General features: G+C 45.0%; 1 protein-coding gene across 22 annotated transcripts in view; it reads right to left on the bottom strand.

The window, feature by feature from the left end:
* The window catches only part of CAMK2G (calcium/calmodulin dependent protein kinase II gamma), a 122358-nt gene that overhangs the window by 79010 nt on the left and 25515 nt on the right, over window positions 1-17833 (bottom strand). Inside the window, exon 1 of one of the 22 annotated variants that reach the window (XM_074874613.1) lies at window positions 1547-1624. The exons of the other annotated variants lie outside the window; for them this stretch is intronic. Within the exon in view, the coding sequence (XP_074730714.1) occupies window positions 1547-1586 (40 nt within the window). The 5' untranslated portion in view covers window positions 1587-1624. Of the gene's footprint in view, window positions 1-1546; window positions 1625-17833 lie in introns of those variants that run through there. 22 annotated transcript variants of the gene reach the window in all.

Genomic DNA, 17833 nt, shown 5'->3' with positions numbered 1-17833 from the left:
CCTATCCCACTAGAAGCATGAGAGCCCCAAGAAATACTGCAGTGCAAACGATGTCTGATGTCCTGACATGGCAACTCAAGAGCCCATCTGCATCTCTGAGAATGAGGTCTGGGGCAGCGTTACAGACAGCATGCTGTGGTCTCCCATGCAGAGAAAGGTAGAAGTTGTGGGTTAGGGGATTAAGTGGCAGGAGGCTGCAGTTACAATGCTAATTTACACACACAACTACATTTTTTAGGTTAGAAAGTTGGGGGGGGGGGGGGACAGAGGACACGACACAGTGTTTCAGATCTAAGAGGCTGGCTGTAGAATGTGTGTTTAAATAAACAGCATCCCAACATGATTTTGCAGAGATTAAGAAGGGACAAGTGATTTTTGAAATAAACATACAGTCTAAATTTTAGAGGGGTTCTACACGCTTTCTGCAATGAGATGGACAGGACAATATGCACATCTATGTCTCTTAGCTCACACAGAGCTGTGCAATAATGTTTTTCTCAGATGCCCTTTGCAGAGCTCTCTTTAATTGTCCCTAGATAGACCTGCGGACCACAACCAGAGATTTTGAGAAAATAGAAATTCTGGCAAATTTCTAGAAGACATATATTTAATTAAGGAGAAAAAAAAAGATGTTAGAAAACAAAAAAATCCCCATAGAACAACTACTTCCATAGCATCTTTTGTTGGAGAATCTCTACCTTTACTACGCAGCCTGAAAACCCCTGAAGCACAAGGGTTTTTTCCCTGTCTTTAAAGAGATGGAGGAGAAAAGCAGATATACTGAAACCAGAGACCATGTCAGTGACAAATCTGTGAACAAACTCAGATCTTTGAATTTTGAGCCTCTCACTACCATGTTTTTCATCCTTCTGCAGAAAGAGAAATGAAGACAGAAACAATGCAGTTCAAATCTAATGGATTTTGAGTAGTCTCTCAAAGCAAAAACTGATAGAGGCAGCATTAGCACTGTTGTGATACCTCATCATACCTCACTCTGGGAAGCATGAAATCCTACCTCAATGCCACACTAGGACCTAATAGATTTTTATTATAAGGTCTGGTGTTCAGAAGTGAAAAAAAATAAAATAAAAAAAATTGAAAAAACAACATTTAGCCTGTTTGGGTGGAACTGCCATCCAACAAAGCCTGCATTGCACTTGACAAGAACACAACCTGAAAACAGATCTGGCCTGTCTGGCGAGCACAACACCTTGAAAGTAGTCACCCTCCCTGCTTTCAGATTTCCAGGGAAAGAAGCACTTGACTTGCATCTTTTCCAAAAAAGCAGCTGTTATGCTACAGATCTGATTTATTCTCTGGCTAAGTTTATTTCTTGTTTTGATGAATGTTTAATGCTCCTGGCTAGATCAGTTTAGATCTTGTTTGCCAGGGGGCATTTAATGCTGCTTCATTACCGTAATACTAATTTTAAGGCCATCTACAGCTCTTTCCCCCCACCAGTCTTTTGCTATTGTTTGGACCTAAATTACATGGTGCATTTTGGCACTGAATTCCACAATATCGTATCAAGATGACAGACACTTACCGAATCTCAAGAGATGGCAAGATTCGCCAATTACAGACATACCCAAAACAGCAATCCTCACTGATTAAGTCCACCCCATATACTGATCGACAAACAAAGACTGAGGATGAGGGGTTGAAACCGTAGCTCTCGTGTCAAAGCATGCAGATCTGTAAATTGCTGCCTATTCCAAGCAAAAAATGAGAGAGGAAAGGGAAGTGTGTCAAAAGGAGAAAGAAAATGCAGTGAAACAGTTATTAAAGCACTAACACCGATATCTACAAAGCAACTTTCTTTGTTGAGATTGGGTTTTAATGCGGTGGCGGTTAAGAAATCGAGCCAACATGTCTTAAGACTAAACCCTCCTTTTTCTACAGAACACACAAATGAGGAATAGTGTCAAGAGAAAGCTTCTCCCACACTACCCACCAGACAGCCTCAGCTCTGCCCTAAAAGGAGCACTTCCACCCTACAAAAGTTACTTTGACCCACACAAGTTGAATTTCAAACCAAAAAAAGACAGCAGAGCATGGTCTCCTATGGCCAGCGCCCGAGAAGCCTCCACAGTTCCATTCAAGCTCTGCGGAGCACAAAGGTGAGATCCAGACTGCAGCACCCCCTGTTAAAAGAGACTCCCCAACAGTCACCATTCCCAGCACACAGCATGGTAAAAAACGTCTCCTTATGCTTCCCTTTTTCCATTGCTACCTGGACGGCTGGTCCAGCCAGACGAGACTTGGGAACCAAAACTGCTATCTCCATTTCAAGGCGAATGCTAGCAAAAGTGATCCCTGCCCTTTCCTCAGCCTCTCTCCTTCAGTTCTTCTGTCAAACAGTGTACCCAAATACTGCAGTCCTTCAGCACAGCAGGCAGAGGACAACTACAGATGTTTGAATATGGTATATTGTGAAGATATTGCTGCAGCCCCAGTATAGAAATACACAGCTCACACAGCTCAGCTGAGGAACGTGGGAAAACAGAAGTACAGCCCTCTACCTAAAAAAAGAAAAAAAAAAATCATCTGTGCTGTAGGACTGGTCTCTGCAGCAAAAAGGGGTTCACAGGTACTATGACCCAGCAGAGAATGGGGGCTGTGGCAGGGCAGGCAGCACTGTTCAGGGCTTAGGGACACCGAGTCTGTGTTGTATCCAACACAGTCAGAATCTGAAGCGACAGTAGCCAGTGGGCAGGGAGGCCTAGAAAGCACGTCCTCCAGACCCTAGTAAATGCAAGCATAAAATGTGCTTCTAAAAGAAAAACACTAATGGAACTTGTAGCCAGGAACACCGACAGGAGACAAAGATGACTAAAGTGTCCAGAGGGAAGCCAAAGCCACAAGAAAAAGTATGGAGCATGGAAAGGACAGAGCACCCACCAAAAAAAGCAGTGCAAGGAAAATGGGATCACATGAGAAGAGAAAGCCCAGCTCAGAGATGAGACTTGTTGGCCTTAGTAAAAGGGAGCAAAGGACAGCATGGTGGCTGCCCAGGGCAGGCTGATCTCCTTCACAGGCCGTAACCCCCAGCAGCAGTCTGAAGCATTACTGACCACGTCACCCACAGTTCAACAGAAACTAAACCTGGTAGCCTCTGATGAGTTTATCAACTAACTGTTGTGATCACAGAGTAATCAGTTTTTCATTTTACAACTATTTAAAGAATTTCCTGTAATTCACTCTCCCCACATTCATTCTTCCACCACGCCACGAAACGTGCTTTTCTGTGCAGCTGGAGCAATGCCACCAGACCCTCCAGTCACCACAGCCAAGGTGGTGCCCAGAGAGGGCATTCTGCCTAAGAACATCAGCCACCACCTAAAACAGTGACCACGCTGTTGGCTGATCAGCTTAGGAATTTTCTGCCTCTGGCCCATCTGCTTGTTCTCACCTCCTCAGAAGAGTCCAGTGCCAGATCAGCTGTTTGGGTGGCAGCCCTATGAGCAGGGAAGGAAGAGAGGCAGAAAAGGCAATTTTAAGTGTTATCCAAAGCCAGTTGAGCTTCCAAGGCAGTTGATAAAATTAACAACCTTAACAGAAACTGCCCACTGCAAACAGCAACCAAATAAAGCAGCTAGTTCCCAAATGGCTGATGACCAAGCCACAGCTGCAAGGGGGGGAGGAGAGGGGGGAAACACTCATGAATCCTTGAGTGAGTCACTCGCTCCCTGCATCCCTGCTGGCCTAGATAAATGCTGCTGCCAGTCGATGATGGGTGCTGCAAACCAACTCTTAAACCCACAGCATCCCTGCTGCTCATCTCCTGGCCGACACAGAGCCTGCATTGAACAACGCAATCTCTGTGCAAGTGCGCAAGCAGGAGAGGTAGTCACAACAGCCATTAGGTCTCTGAGGTTCCCATATGGCTTCAAAAGACTTTTATGTCTCTTCTTGTCCTTGCTCCTGCTTTCAGAAGTCACTCCTCAAGGGTTGGGAACTCAGGCAGGTGAGGATGCAATATAAAGGTCTCCCTTTTAGATGAGGAAAAGACTGCAAAGAATGTGAAAGCAAATAGATAATAAAAATAATGATGAAGACACTGTGTAGGAAGTTGCTCCTTGTCTCTATACTAGCATTAGTTTGTTTATAGTGCTGGCTGCTCACTTGTACCACCCAAGCAATGAGTTCTGATGGATCACATCAGGACTGTCTTACCTCAGTACTCAAGTTTAGGAAGAAGGAGCAGTAAGGTTAGCAGTAATCCTGATAACCACCCAAAGCACAAAACACATCAAAATTGAGAGCAAATTGTATCAAGTCAAAATCACATGTGTTAACATCTGCCCTACAGATGCACCAAGGACAGTGAACTGGTTTAAAACAGATACTCCAGCTAGTTAGATCTCTACAACACAAAAGAAAGCCTCAGCTGATACTGAGACACCACAGCTGCAAATCCTGCAGTAAAGTTGTTCAGTGCTTTACAAATGGAGGCTTTTAAGCAAGTCCTGTGGTGCTAGATGCAATCCCTATGGGAGAGGGATTAAAGTTTTAACTATCCTCACCCATTGAGTATGTGACAGATTTCTTTCCCCCAGTTTCATAAGTGTACAGACACACTAGAAGAAATGGGGAGAGAAAAGGAAAAGAACCTTGAAGGAACAGAGTGTCCACTTTCTGCATCTGCAATGCTGGCATACATGCTGGATGCTGAGGATTTCAGCAACAGAAGCTGCCTAGCTGATATTCGCACCAAGAAGGAAGGGTCAGGCCACAAACTCTAAGTTTCAGGCTAACGATGTTAAATTTCACAATTTGTAAATTCCATCTTCTACGTCACACAACTCTGAAAACTTCCCCCATGGCTCTTGGTTGTGAAATGACAAAACAGAGGACCCTGGGTAAAACATGGTCGTTCTCACAGTTATAATTGCTTGAGATAGTACTGGCTCCTCCTCCAAACTGTTATCGTAAGTAGTTCATGGAATGCAAAGAAATAAAAGAATAGCTTCTCCTTTGCCTAACCTGTCTATTCCTCTGGTCTGAAGATTTATCTCACCGTGGTCTTCCCACTCCCTGCACAAAAACCCCATCATTTAAGGTGCACCTGCAAAGCTTCTTCATTTGTAACTTTTAAGACATAAAATGGAAGGATTACAGTGTTGTCACACATGGTTAAAAGCAAAGAATATGCACAGAAGAGAGCAGCACAGGCAGAAAACAAAATGCTGCATAGGGCACCTGTCTCAATCAAGAGTATGATAACAGTAAATCCTACCAAGTATATGTACATACAATAGCTTCATAAAGGGTCACTGAGTATCGATGAAAGGTCAACAGTTTAAACTACTTGTGCAGTCTTTCTACAGCCCCCTAGACAGGCAGAATTGCTTGAATGCTTTGATACCAGGTTTCCCTAAGGAAACTGCAGCCAAAACAAGCGTATCTGAACTCATTTACTGCAATACTAACAAGTGAAAAGGAAAGAAATGATCATTTCTGCAGCGTTCAGACCAACACAGCTCACACTGAGAAACAGAGCAAGAGAACAAATGAAACAGAGTGGCCGAGACATGAAGTGCGGCATACCATATGCTAAGACAGGCTAAGCAAATTGACTATGGTAGTCACGAGAGTACTCTGTCCAGTCTCCAGCTGGGTACTCCAGCCCACTGATTCTCCTGAACATTTGATGCTGCTACCCTTTCCAAGCATTCATCTGGTTAGCAATGCCCATGTGTCAAAAACCAGGCCAGCCCAAGACATGATGTATTCATGAGGCCTCTAAAGTCGCCTGAAAATGCAAAGATGTCCCACCTTAAAAAGGCCTGTCTCCCACCCAGCTCTGGCAAAGGTAAAACACAGCAAATCCCTGCTGTAAAAGAAAGTGGTCCAGGGGCTAAACAAACTATGGAGAGACAGAGGAGAGCAGCTTCCCATTCTACTGTGCTCCAAAATATCACACAGAAACACAGCAATAGACAAATCAACCAGTGGACTTGGAGACCTGGGAAAACTTTATTTACTTCTACCGGTTGACTTGGTCCATCCAATACCACTCCAGTGTAATCACTGCTTAACTTCCCTGAGCATCTGGCTCCCGAGCACAGAACATACGTCACGTGCCCCGGTGTTTATACATCTGTGCTGGAGGCAGATTTATATCAACTGGCTCAGGTCCTGCTTGTGCAATCGATCACCCTTTGTCATATCTGAAAGTGGCATTTCTTTAGCCAAATTCTGGGACCTGGGGCAAGAGATTCCTCACCAAGCTGTCAGGGAGCCCAAGAACTCAGAGATGAAAGGTCTCTGGAAGGAAGAAGTCACTAGGATTGTTGAGCTTGTGTGGAACAGAGCAGGTGTCTATATTCTTTGGAGAAAGAAACAGTTTTAAGAGGAACAGCTTGATGCTGTTCTGCTACCAGCAAATATGCTAGGTTTTAAACAGCAAATATGTTTTAGTGACCAGTGTTTGATTTAATGTCCAAGTCCAGCACAGATTTCTTGCTTCTGGAGTCCAAGTTTCCCTCTTACACTCCTCTGATCTCACAATACTTGTGGACTTCTTCCTTACTTTACATTTTAACTAATAGACTTGTGCTTTTAAATTAATCAGTTTTTCAGTTTGAAACATGAACAACAAACTGAAAAGACCTATAGAAGAAAATGCATGCTTTGGCTCTTTATAGAAAAGTCAGCAAGTAGCTTCATATAAATCTTAATTCAGAAGGTACCCAAAAGACAGCTGAGGGTCACTGTTGATGACCTGTGGAAGTCAGCACACATGGCACTTGGCTATCTCAACTTCTGCAAGCACCCAGGAGACCTGCAAGTGCAAGCGTAGGCAAAAGGAAGCAGCCACCCTGCCACAGGAGTAGCAACGAAAGCTGGATATAAAGAGGGGGTGGGGAAAGGCTGCAGTGAAGACCTGGTGTCATACCAGGACAGGCAGGGAGAGCAACAGAAGAGTGAGGTCATTATCTGGCTGGGGGAAGGGCAGGATGGGAGCTGCAGAGCAAGAGAGAGAAAAGAAGGCACCCTCCTGCCAGACAAAGGACTGAAAAAAAAATTTAAAAAGTAAAAAGTCAATTTCTTGAAAATTCTCTTTTGTAATGTTGCAGTGACATGTAAACCACTGCTCTAGCAGCCACAGAAATGCCAGATGAATGCAACAGAGGCTGGTTTGCACAGAGAGGAAAGGAGGAAAATGCACTTGATGACATCCTCCAAAAAGGACACATGGTCTCACCAAGTACTGCTCTCCTTTACTCCCCCAGGAGGTTCACAAGGCAGTGCTGCAAGGAGAGCATTTGATGGCAGTAAGATACCCTTTCCTGTCCTTGCTGCCTTGAAAATAGTTGAGGTGCAAAACAAACTGACCAAACTTACAAGCAGTTTTCTAGATTTCTTTTCAGAAAAGGTCAATGTGACAAGCCCAGACAGGCTTTTATGGAATCTGCTTGCCAAATCCAAGACCGCACTCAAGCATTCTTGTTCAAGTCCCTTATGGATCTGTCTCCAATGATGAATGCCTTTGGGACCATGGAAGCAATTCACAGAGCAGGGTTCAGAACAACTGTGTTATAATTTTTCTATCTGATATACAATTTCAATCTAAAAGGAAGCCTTTTATTGAATTACAAGTCCTACTTTTTAACAACACACTTACCAAACACGAGTAGTATCTCCATGAACATCTTGGTGAACATTGTTTCCAGTTCTTTTGGGTAGTTTGTTAACATACTGTGTGTATCTGCAAGGGCCAGACAGCATGGCACTAGAACAATAAGCTTTCTCCATGAGCTTTTAGCAAGCCCACAAGCTTCCTAACCTGCAAGTGGGAACCTGTCTGTTGGTAGAGTGCCAAGAGAAAAATGGGATGACCCTTCACAAGGACCAGGCACACAATCAGGAGTGAGAATCTGAGCATGGTCCAAATGTACGTGACTAACAGCACGCTGTCAAAGATTTTATCAAAAAAGTTAAAGCAAGGTTTGACTCTCCTGCATTGTGGACATGACACAGGTTCCAGTATGAGAAGTGACGATCAGCATATGGAACAGAAGATTGCTTTAGGAGCATGCCGTGACTCTAACAAAAATGAATACACAAATTACCATATGGAATTAAGTTTCACATGAGGAAAAGGGGCAATAAACTGCCTTTTGTAAGTGACCTGCACACTCTACTACACCACTGATAAGAGTGAAATAAAACAAGAGGAAAGAGATCCCATCAGCAACCATGCTCTGAGCAACTGCTTTTCTTTTAGTGAGACAGGAGGGGAAGGAAAAAAAAGTCTTCATTAGTCACTGATAGGATAAGTTGTATTTACAAAGACTGCATTAGTCATCCACTGGTTTTGTTCCAGAGGGAGCAGAGGAGGGCTCTGTCTTCCCAGCTTCCACATGCAACAAGGCCTCCATGCCCGAAAGCACAGCCACTGCACACAATTCCAGAATGCACTCACAATGGCACAAAGTCCCTGCATCCCTCCACCCAGGTGCTGCCTTCTGCTCTCTGACAGACACCGACTAGGAAGACACAGGTGGAAAACAAATTCTTCCCATTAGTATTGGCCTACACTGCCTCTCAGGGCTCTAGTCTATTAAACACACATCAAAACAGCACCACCAGCTCTGGTGGAAGACGCAGGAAAATACTGAGGCTGCAGCTTCTCTAGTAGCTGTCACTGCTCACATGAGAGCTCATCCACAAAGGAAGATAAGAGTGCAAAGCAAGCAAATCAGAGGTATTGCAAAGGCAGTCGCTCCTCTTTTCCTCCCTGAAGTCACAGCATGCTGTGGAAAGCCTAAAATACAGAGACCCTACCCTAGTCAGGGCAGTTTGAAGTGTCTGGACTAAATGTACTTCTGCACAGCTTCTGTGCATGCCCCAGCTCTCTGAGCATACCCCAGCCATCAGACAGGAATTGTCTCTTCCTGCACACTTCCTCCCCATGCTGGCTATGGCCATCGGGAAAGGCTGCAGCAAGCAGGACCTGCCCCTCGGTATGGAGAGAGCGCCAAGGAAATGCAGTGGCTGTGTTTCTTGCTGGCACCTGCAGAGGGGTTCACATGCTGGGGAACGCAAGACTGGTCAGGCAGGCTGGGGAATGCAAGACTTGTCATGGAATAGGCTGTCCCTTCAAACACTGAGCTGTTATCAACGCTTTGAGAGCTTCTGAGCTGTGGGGAATCTTCCTCCAGTTCATCTGAGAAATTCTGGGAAGTTCTCAAACCCCTGAGAAGAGGGCTGCCAGCTTAGTGCATGTTTTACTGCTACTGTCCCACAAATCTATTCATCCCTGTTAAAAAAATAAAACAAAATCAAGCCTGTAACCACACTCACATCTGTCCAGCTAACAGTGATTTTGTTGCCTCCTCCCCCCTCCCAGCCACTCATTCATCTTCACACAAAACAGCAAAGGGATTACACAGATGTTGCTTTGCTATCCTGACCTTCTTAACCTATGCCCACGTGCCATCAGTGATGTTGTGCATTCACCATCCCATCATCCATACGTCAGAGACTAACTCCCTTTTGGCTGCAGCCTCATTCAAAAGCTGAGTGGTAATTCTCATCTGCTACACAGCTTCATGGGAGCAGAGACAGGAACTACTACCCTCCCTGCACGAGTGGTAAGCAAGGTCCAGAGCACAACATGGTAGTCATAAAGCACAACTAAAAAGGAGAAGGACAACACAGGCAGCATACCCAGAGTGGTAGCCGACTGAGGAGCAGCAGGAACACTGGAAAACTGAACACTCAGACAATAGGTCCACAGCAGGGACAGTGTAGAGCATCTGTGGATGTGTGTCTGGGGAAGAGGGAACTGCACCGTGAGGGACAGGTTTTCACTCTATCATCCAGCAGAAACAGCAGCTCAAATGGAGCTAAGGCTACTGCAAAGGAACCACAGAAGGTGGCTGGGCCATTGGTTTGCATATAAACTGTTTTCTACTCCTGGGTGAAAGTCTTTGTCTAATCCAGAAAGAGAAGCTGCACAAGTCCTGCAGAACAGGTCAACAAGGATTTTCACAGTCATCACTTGACCACATTATGGACACAGGAAAGTTGCATCCCATCCAGCAAGGATAGACTACCTTCACTGTCTAACACCCAGCTTCAGAGAGCCTAAGAAGAGATGCTAAGGGCAGTCTAGAACAAATCCATGGTGGTGTCTAGAGCGAAAGAATGAACACCCTTATGATTCAGAACAACAGCTGGGGAGGTTCCAGGTGAACAGGAGGAAAGACTCTTAAACTCGCTCAGCAAACTGGAGGAAGCACACAGCAGACACAGGACCAGGTAGCAAGGAAAGGTCTCTGGCAGGGACAAGAGGATAACTTCTGTATGGCCATTGCTGCAATGATCACAGCCAGCATCGCTGGTGAACCTTGTGTCAAGACTCAGGTACCAGCAAAATACAGCTGTCAACACCTGTTCACTGGTTCACCCAAAACACACAGGGAAGCAGCAGGTATCTGTTATTTTGATTCCAAGAATCAGACCAAAGGTGGTCTTAGGCTCAGCCCTGCTGTTCCCACAGTTTTCCTCTGTCTTCTGCAGCACTCCAGGCACCTGCTCTGCAGAGCTGCAGGGCTGACGCATCCACAGGGCAGAGCAGAGCCACCTTCCCAAGAACAATTTTCTCTGGAGCTTTGGGGGGGGGGGTGGGGGGGTGGTGTGGTGTGAAAAATCAAGGCCTCATCAAACCAAAACCCCCTCAGACAAACCACAACTCAGCTGCTGGGACTTACAAACCAACACAGCTAACAACTCCCAGAGTTTTCCAGGGCGCGTAACTGTGGTTAGGAATACATCTGCCACAGCTGCATTTCCATTCCTTTGGCAGGAAAGGTGCATGGAGGAGTAAAGCAAAGCATGCTGCAGCACACATGAATCACTGGGCTTTTTGGTCACTTTCCTAGTTTTCAGATCCCTTTTTCACATTTCAGAAGCCATGAAAGTCATGGTAATTCCCCATGCACACCACATCCACAGTACTAACCTTCTCGACCTCGGGACATTAAAAACACCAGCATCCCTAACACACCATGTTAGCACAGATGTAGGCTATCAAAACCCCAGGGTTTCCACTGCCCTCTCTGCTGTTCTGCCCTTATCGGACAGATGGGTGACTCTTGCTAGCATCTTCCATCCACCTGCCTTCTCACCTCAACTAAGAGAAGGGACAGAAATCACCCTTCCATAGGATCTGATGATGACACATCCAGCACTGTAGAGAAGCTGTTGTCTATAAGGACTCAAGTGGTCACACAGGTTTTTCTCTATAGGGTTACAGGCTGGAAAAGTTCCAGGAGGCTGGGCTTTAGTGAACAAGACCCTGTGCAAGGGGATACCATAAGCAGCTGTTCTCTGGGAAGCCAAGACCTTCACTTTAAAAGTGCAGCAGGAGAGTGAGAGCTGGAGTAAAACTGAAGTGGTAAGCAAACTGTATAACAATTTCCTCTGGAGCTGGCACTCACAAGCAGGAGACAGACACCCAGCTTCTGATACTGTTCCTGCTGGGCACCTTCTGTCCTTGCAAAAGAGCCTCAAAGCTTTATGGAGATATCTACTCTGCAATCAAAGGTTTAAATGCAGCATGAATAGACATATCCACGTTAGCACTACACTCACTAGCAGAAGTAGTAATAGTGGGATTCATGGACTTTAAGGCAAATTGTACAGGCCTGCTGGGGACCTACATATGTGCCTTAGCTGCTAGCCCACACTGAAATCCACATCAATGTGACTTCAATGCTATTATCTCTACACTGCTGAGAATAAAGTTAGTGAAGTATGTCCTTCATGCTGCAATCACACCTTCTGCTATACTGCCAGCAGAGACACCAAACTCTCTCTTCATCAGCATCAGATTTTCAGTACTTGTATACAGACTAGAAGCAGGATAAGAGGAATGGAGAGAAAGAGGGAAAAAATACAGACACATGGTGAGAGATTGCTAATTACGCTTTGTTTATCTAGTCCTGCACATTTTCCCAGTCAAACACTGAACACATCTAGAGACAAGTTCTACAATAATAATAATATTAATAATAGAAAAACATATCAAAAGGGAGAGACACATGAAGAGCAGCTCCAGGAACTCATAGCACATGTGGGTGAAGTGATTACACTTCCTATCTCACAACTCCACTGTCCACAGCCAATTCCATTTTCAGTGCAGTGAGCAAGCAGCATCAATCTCCCGCTCAGTGAGTGCAGAGAGTTACAAGTACACACACGGTAGTTCCCATTACAGTGGTCTCTGAGCACAAGCTACCAGAATCCACAGGTGTGCTGCTCTCACACACTAGCTCTCAAAACTAGCACTACAGGGGAGGAAACAAACCAGAGTCAGCTTTGCATAAGTTTTAGAGCCTCCAGAGAAGTTCCAGGTAAGTTCAGACACACACAGGACTACCTTGTTCCCACAGGGCTGATCCCCCACTTCAGCATGCTGGCAGCACTCCTCCACATTCAAAACTGTGGTCAGCCCCTTCAGCTGCCTTTTTACATCACATCAGCCAGCAGATGGGACAATACTGGTAGTTACTTTGTTCAACTTATGCCTCAACTCCCCACTTGAGCATGTTATCCCTAGGTTGAGTTAATGTTCTCCCTGATCTGACAGTCAGAAGTGCTTTCAAATTGTACCAGAGAAGAGATTGCCAAGAAAAACAGGAGGCCTCAAACACCCAGAACTTCATCCCTTCCCCTCCAGATGGCAGGTACCAGAAAGAAGAGAGGTTTTAAAAAATCTCTTTCTGAATTTTGTAAAGATTGGGCCACTCTCAAAGACATGTGTGGTAACAAAATGAGGGCACAGAACTGAAAAGGGTTTTGGAACAGGAAGGTCAGAAGAATGACACTGAGTCATAATCAACAGGACTGAACTCCATCTGAGTTAAGCATGTGCTTGTTGTATCACCAGCACACTGCCAGGAGCTTGGGAGTCTGAGCCTTACTCAAATTACGAGCTATGGCTGGCTACCTGAGGCCACTAAGCCAAGGAAACTGAGAAGCAGATCAGCCACAATCACACAGTGCTACCAGCTTTGGATGTGTGTTTTGGGACTTCTGGAACAAACAAGGTCTACAAGGGCTCAGGTGTACTGTTGCTGGAAGAAAAGCAAGTCCCCAACAGCTGATTGTCTTTCCTTCATTTCTCTTCCATAAGCAAAACCCTCAAAATACATAATTTAAAAAAATAATCTACCCTGTTAACAAAAGTAGAGAACAGCTGAATGCACTCCTTTCTTCCCTTAAAATTCACATGGTGTAAATCTGTGCAAAAGACTCCCTGAAGTTGAAGATGCACATGCTAACAGAAAAAGCACAGAAAACAAAAGAGCTGGAACCCTGGGATCTGCAGACTAGTTCATTTAGCAGGATCAGAAGTAGCTGGGAAAGAGCATGAGAAGGAAGGGGCAGAAGAAAACCCCCTATTTAGTCTGCACCACCACCAGTCCACTACTGGGCAACAAAGAACTCACCAGTACTCCCATATCCACTACCTTGCCATGTCAGGAAAGCAAGTGAAAAAGGAAGACTAAGAATGAATGCACGAACTGTTATTAGAGTTCTACAATATAACTGAGAGAGACCAGTGACCTCCTCCAAGAATTCAACAGGATGCTTTAAAGGCTCAAAGGGGACAGACTTTCTCAATTGCTACAGAAAGCTTATTACAAAATAATCCTGTTAGTTTGTTTCAGGACTCTTCCTGAGGGAACAGAGGGAAAGGCAGTGTGGTGATAGGAGCCAAGAAAAGAATGGATGTTTGGTGAAAAACCCTGATGGCAAAGGTGCCAGGGTGGAAAGTAACAGCCTGCCCAGCTTGCCTTCATCGCAGAAAAAGCACGCTGCCCTGCCTGCACATGCAAACCCACGTGTACGGAGAGCATTCCTCCCAGCTCCAGAGCTTAACAGTGAAAAGACTTGAATGACATCCCACCAGGGTACGGATGGGACATCGTTCTGCCTGATGGTCCAGGAAAAGCTACATCTTGAGATGCGCAAAGGCACAGAGGCAGCAGCTGAGAGGGAAGGCCTAGGGAGATTAACGTGTTTATCTCTTTGCTTAAGTCTCTTACCAGCCAATCGTTTCAGCCCAATGGCAGCAACAGAACTAAAAATAAGAACTCGGGCATTACCAGTGACTCACCATGTGGGCAATGACACTGTGAGGGATCACAGAGAAACCTGCTCCCAATCCTGGAGCCTAGCTCTCTAATCATAGGAAATGACTTCCCAAAGAGATGAGAGAGACACTACATGGAGATCTCTTCATTCAAGTAATCTTAAGACTGTGCAACATTCTCTTCAACCATGCAGTGGCTTTAGATAATCAGAGCAATGTCAGACCCAAATTTTGGGTTCAATACCTGCACCTCAGAGAATGAAACTGAGGCATGCATGAGAGGGGGCAAACAATGCCATCAGATCAAGTCCACGCTTTCAGAACATTAAAATTCTCTGCTAGAGGCAATGCTAGCCACGGCTGGTCTTTGTTTCTATCTGGATCATGTCTACCAGTAAACATACTTTATGAGGAGAGCAATTCCTGCATGTTGCATTAGAAGAGTTCCTACAGCAAGGACAAGCACACACCAGCAAAGCTAGCATCACAGCACGATACTGTTTAGACTGAAGAACCTCCTGCTCCCTCCAAAAAGCATATCTAGCCTTCAGCTGGTATTTTAGTAATTCAGCTGTACAGAGATGCAGTGACAGCTCTGATTCCTTTAAGCTACTGGAATTGAGGATTCCAGTAGTACAGCTGTGTGAGCTAAAGGTCCCACCATAGCACTGATTCCCCTCACCTTCTTCCCCAAAAGTCCACAGGTAAGATATAGCCAGATTTTTTGCACTGTCTCGAAGAAGGTGGTGGTCACACTCCTGGCACTGCCTATGGTGCAGATCTGTCCAGCAGCAGGTACAGAAAAGGCCCCTTTGTTGTAACGTTGGCAGTCACCGCAGTCCCATCCTTCCCCTGCGTGTTTCCTAATGGCCCTGTATCCTCTTTGCTTCTGATGCTGGCGCAAGCATTTGTGCAGCAGCGCACTGAACTGAATAGCTGAACTGATCCATCATTAACCTGGTTCACCATGTAACTATATAAAGAATTTGTCCTGGTGCAAGGGGGAACAAACGGTCAGAAGAAAGGCTCCCTCTTTCAGCAGCAGCACACAGCTTGCACTGGCTGCAACTGCTTATGAAGCTATGAGGTACAATTCTACTATCCTTTGCTATGATACTCCAAGAATTAGTGCCCACAAGTGGTTTATGTCAGACTCTGTGATGTTCTAGTCTTCTGACTGAATTAGTCTACCCCTAATTTCCAATCCATCATGAGAGACAACTGTTCACCAGAACTCCCCCAACATTCTCCCTTTATAACTCCCAGCACTCATGTAAGAGGTCATCATTTTTCTAAGTACAGAATGCAGATCAACCTTTACCATCCCCTCATCACATATTGAAGAAAAATATCCAGTTTCACAGATTAGAAAAAAGCAGAGTGAGAATAAAGTGATTTATTTGAAAATCACAAGCACTCAGCAGTATAGCCAGGACTTGCAGAGTCCTAGATCCTGTGCCTAAGAGAAAGAAGAAAAACCCAAGTCATGTAATACCAGGATATCGCATGTGATCTGGATTATAGCAAGGCAAATATGACATTGCTATTGAGACAGCACTGCTTTACAGGCAGGCTGTCAGCAGCTAGTGAAACACACTGATTTCCCAAGAAGCAATTATGCAGTTGGGTGCTTACAGTCAGAACCAAGGACCTTGCCAATGAGAACAACAGACAGTGCCTGATATCCATCAGGTTGTCTACTGCTCTTTAACAGGGACAGCCAAAACCAGAGTGTACTGACACCCAACTCTACACGTAGCTCCCATCCATTCAATATACTGGAGAACTTGCAATGAACAGCATCTCCTCCTGTATCTACAAGCATACAGAGCCATTATCTCTCTAGCCCTAGCTAGTCAGGAAACTGGCAGGCCAGAGCACCAAAGAATTTACATGATCTGAAGTTAAAACTGGAGACTGTTAAAGCTCCCAGTTTGCCCTACACGGACAGAATGGAGATCACACATCAAGAATTATTCAAGTATTAGAATGATAGGACACTTCACTTGGTGACTAAAAGAAATGGAAGCTTTACAGGGAAGATAACTTAGAGCAATGTATCTATAAAAGCACATCACTGATTGCTTATGGAGAAACTTTTCTTTATTACAGCCTATGCATAACTCCGCACTCTAAGGGAAAAATCACAAAGATGGCACCAGAGGAACAAAGAAAGTGAAGACAGGTCTGGGGAAAGCAGTTACCAAATTGCCATTGCAGGTACTTAAGAAAGGAGTTTCAGAAGGAAGAAACAGGTGACACCACCAGAAGCCAGGGCTGGCAGGGAGCGCTGCACCAGCCTCACGCTGATGGCAGCCTGCACTGCTGTGGGCTAAGATAAACCCATCTTGGCCTCTCTGATCAGCAGCACAGGGAAGACAAGATAAGCATTCAGCCCAGGGAGTGGTAACACCCAGACTACCAGGAAAAGAGGGGATTTTGAGGAGTTTCTGTTTATCAAACAAGCAGATTCCCCACATAGGAGGACCTGGGACAGCTCATTCTCAGAAGTCAGAGGAGGAAGAGGGCAGTGTATCTCAGAAAACCAGACATCTGCAGCTCTAAGGTGCTTTTCCAGTTTTCTTTGCCTCCTGCCAAGTTTAAACACATTTTGCCCTGTCCAAGGCAGCTGTTCTAACAAGAGGCTGTCCTTAGGGATTTCTGGTTGCCTTCATGATACCAAGATGCACCCTTGAGTCTTAACCACTGTGCAAAATCAGCCTGTAGTTCTGTGGTGATCAGATGCTCTCAGGAATATAATTTGGACAAGAGAAACAATGAGTCATATTTGGGCAGAAATACAGTATAGACCACAGATATTTATTTTGCATCTTCCTGTGTTCATCAGTACAAGTTAAACCTGGCTGCTTTCCTTTGTTCCTCACACTTTTGAAAGAGCAATAACCACACACTCTCCCCAAAAAAGACAGCTTTATTTCTTCTGATTTTATGCTGAAGCATCATATTCCCAACACGTTAACTGTCTTCACCATGTCTGAGTTACTGGATAGTATAATTTGGGTTCAGCTCCAATTTGAGATCAGCCTTGTTCAGCGATTCACCAGCCCATGACTGCAATTCAGTTGTCCCGTTAGCACAGTCAGCTTGGGATGTACTTTAAGATCCTTCAGCATATGAAATCTTATTACAAAGATAAAATATTTTCTCCTGGTTTAGTTCATAAGATTATGCTTAGTAAAGCTCTGAGGGCATCATTAGACCATCTGTGCTGGTTTTGGCTGGGGTAGAGTTAATTTTCTTCCTAGTAGCTAGTATGGGGCTATGTTTTAGATATGTGCTGAAAACAGTGTTTGTAATTCAGGGATGTTTTAGTTATTGTCGAGCAGAGTTTACAGAGAGTCAGGGCCCTTTCTGCTCCTCGTACCACCCTGCCAATGCGTAGGTTGGGGGTGCATAAGAAGTTTGGAGGGGACACAACTGAGACAGCTGACCTCAGGGATATTCCATAACATCATGCTCAGCAGATAAAGCTGGGGAAAGAAGGACAAAGAAGGGGATGTTCAGAGTTATGGCATTTGTCTTCCCAAGTAACCATTACGCATGATGGAGCCCTGCTTTCCTGGAGATGGCTGAACACCTGCCTGCTCATGGGAAGTGATGAATTAATGCCTTGTTTTGCCTTGCTTGCATACGCAGCTTTTACTTTACTTATTAAACTGTCTTTATCTCAACCCATGAGGTTTCTCACTTTCACTCTTC

Source organism: Strix uralensis, chromosome 7 (assembly GCF_047716275.1).
Source record: "Strix uralensis isolate ZFMK-TIS-50842 chromosome 7, bStrUra1, whole genome shotgun sequence".
In the NCBI taxonomy this organism is placed as follows: Eukaryota; Metazoa; Chordata; class Aves; order Strigiformes; family Strigidae; genus Strix; species Strix uralensis.
This window is presented reverse-complemented; position numbering and strand designations above follow the sequence as displayed.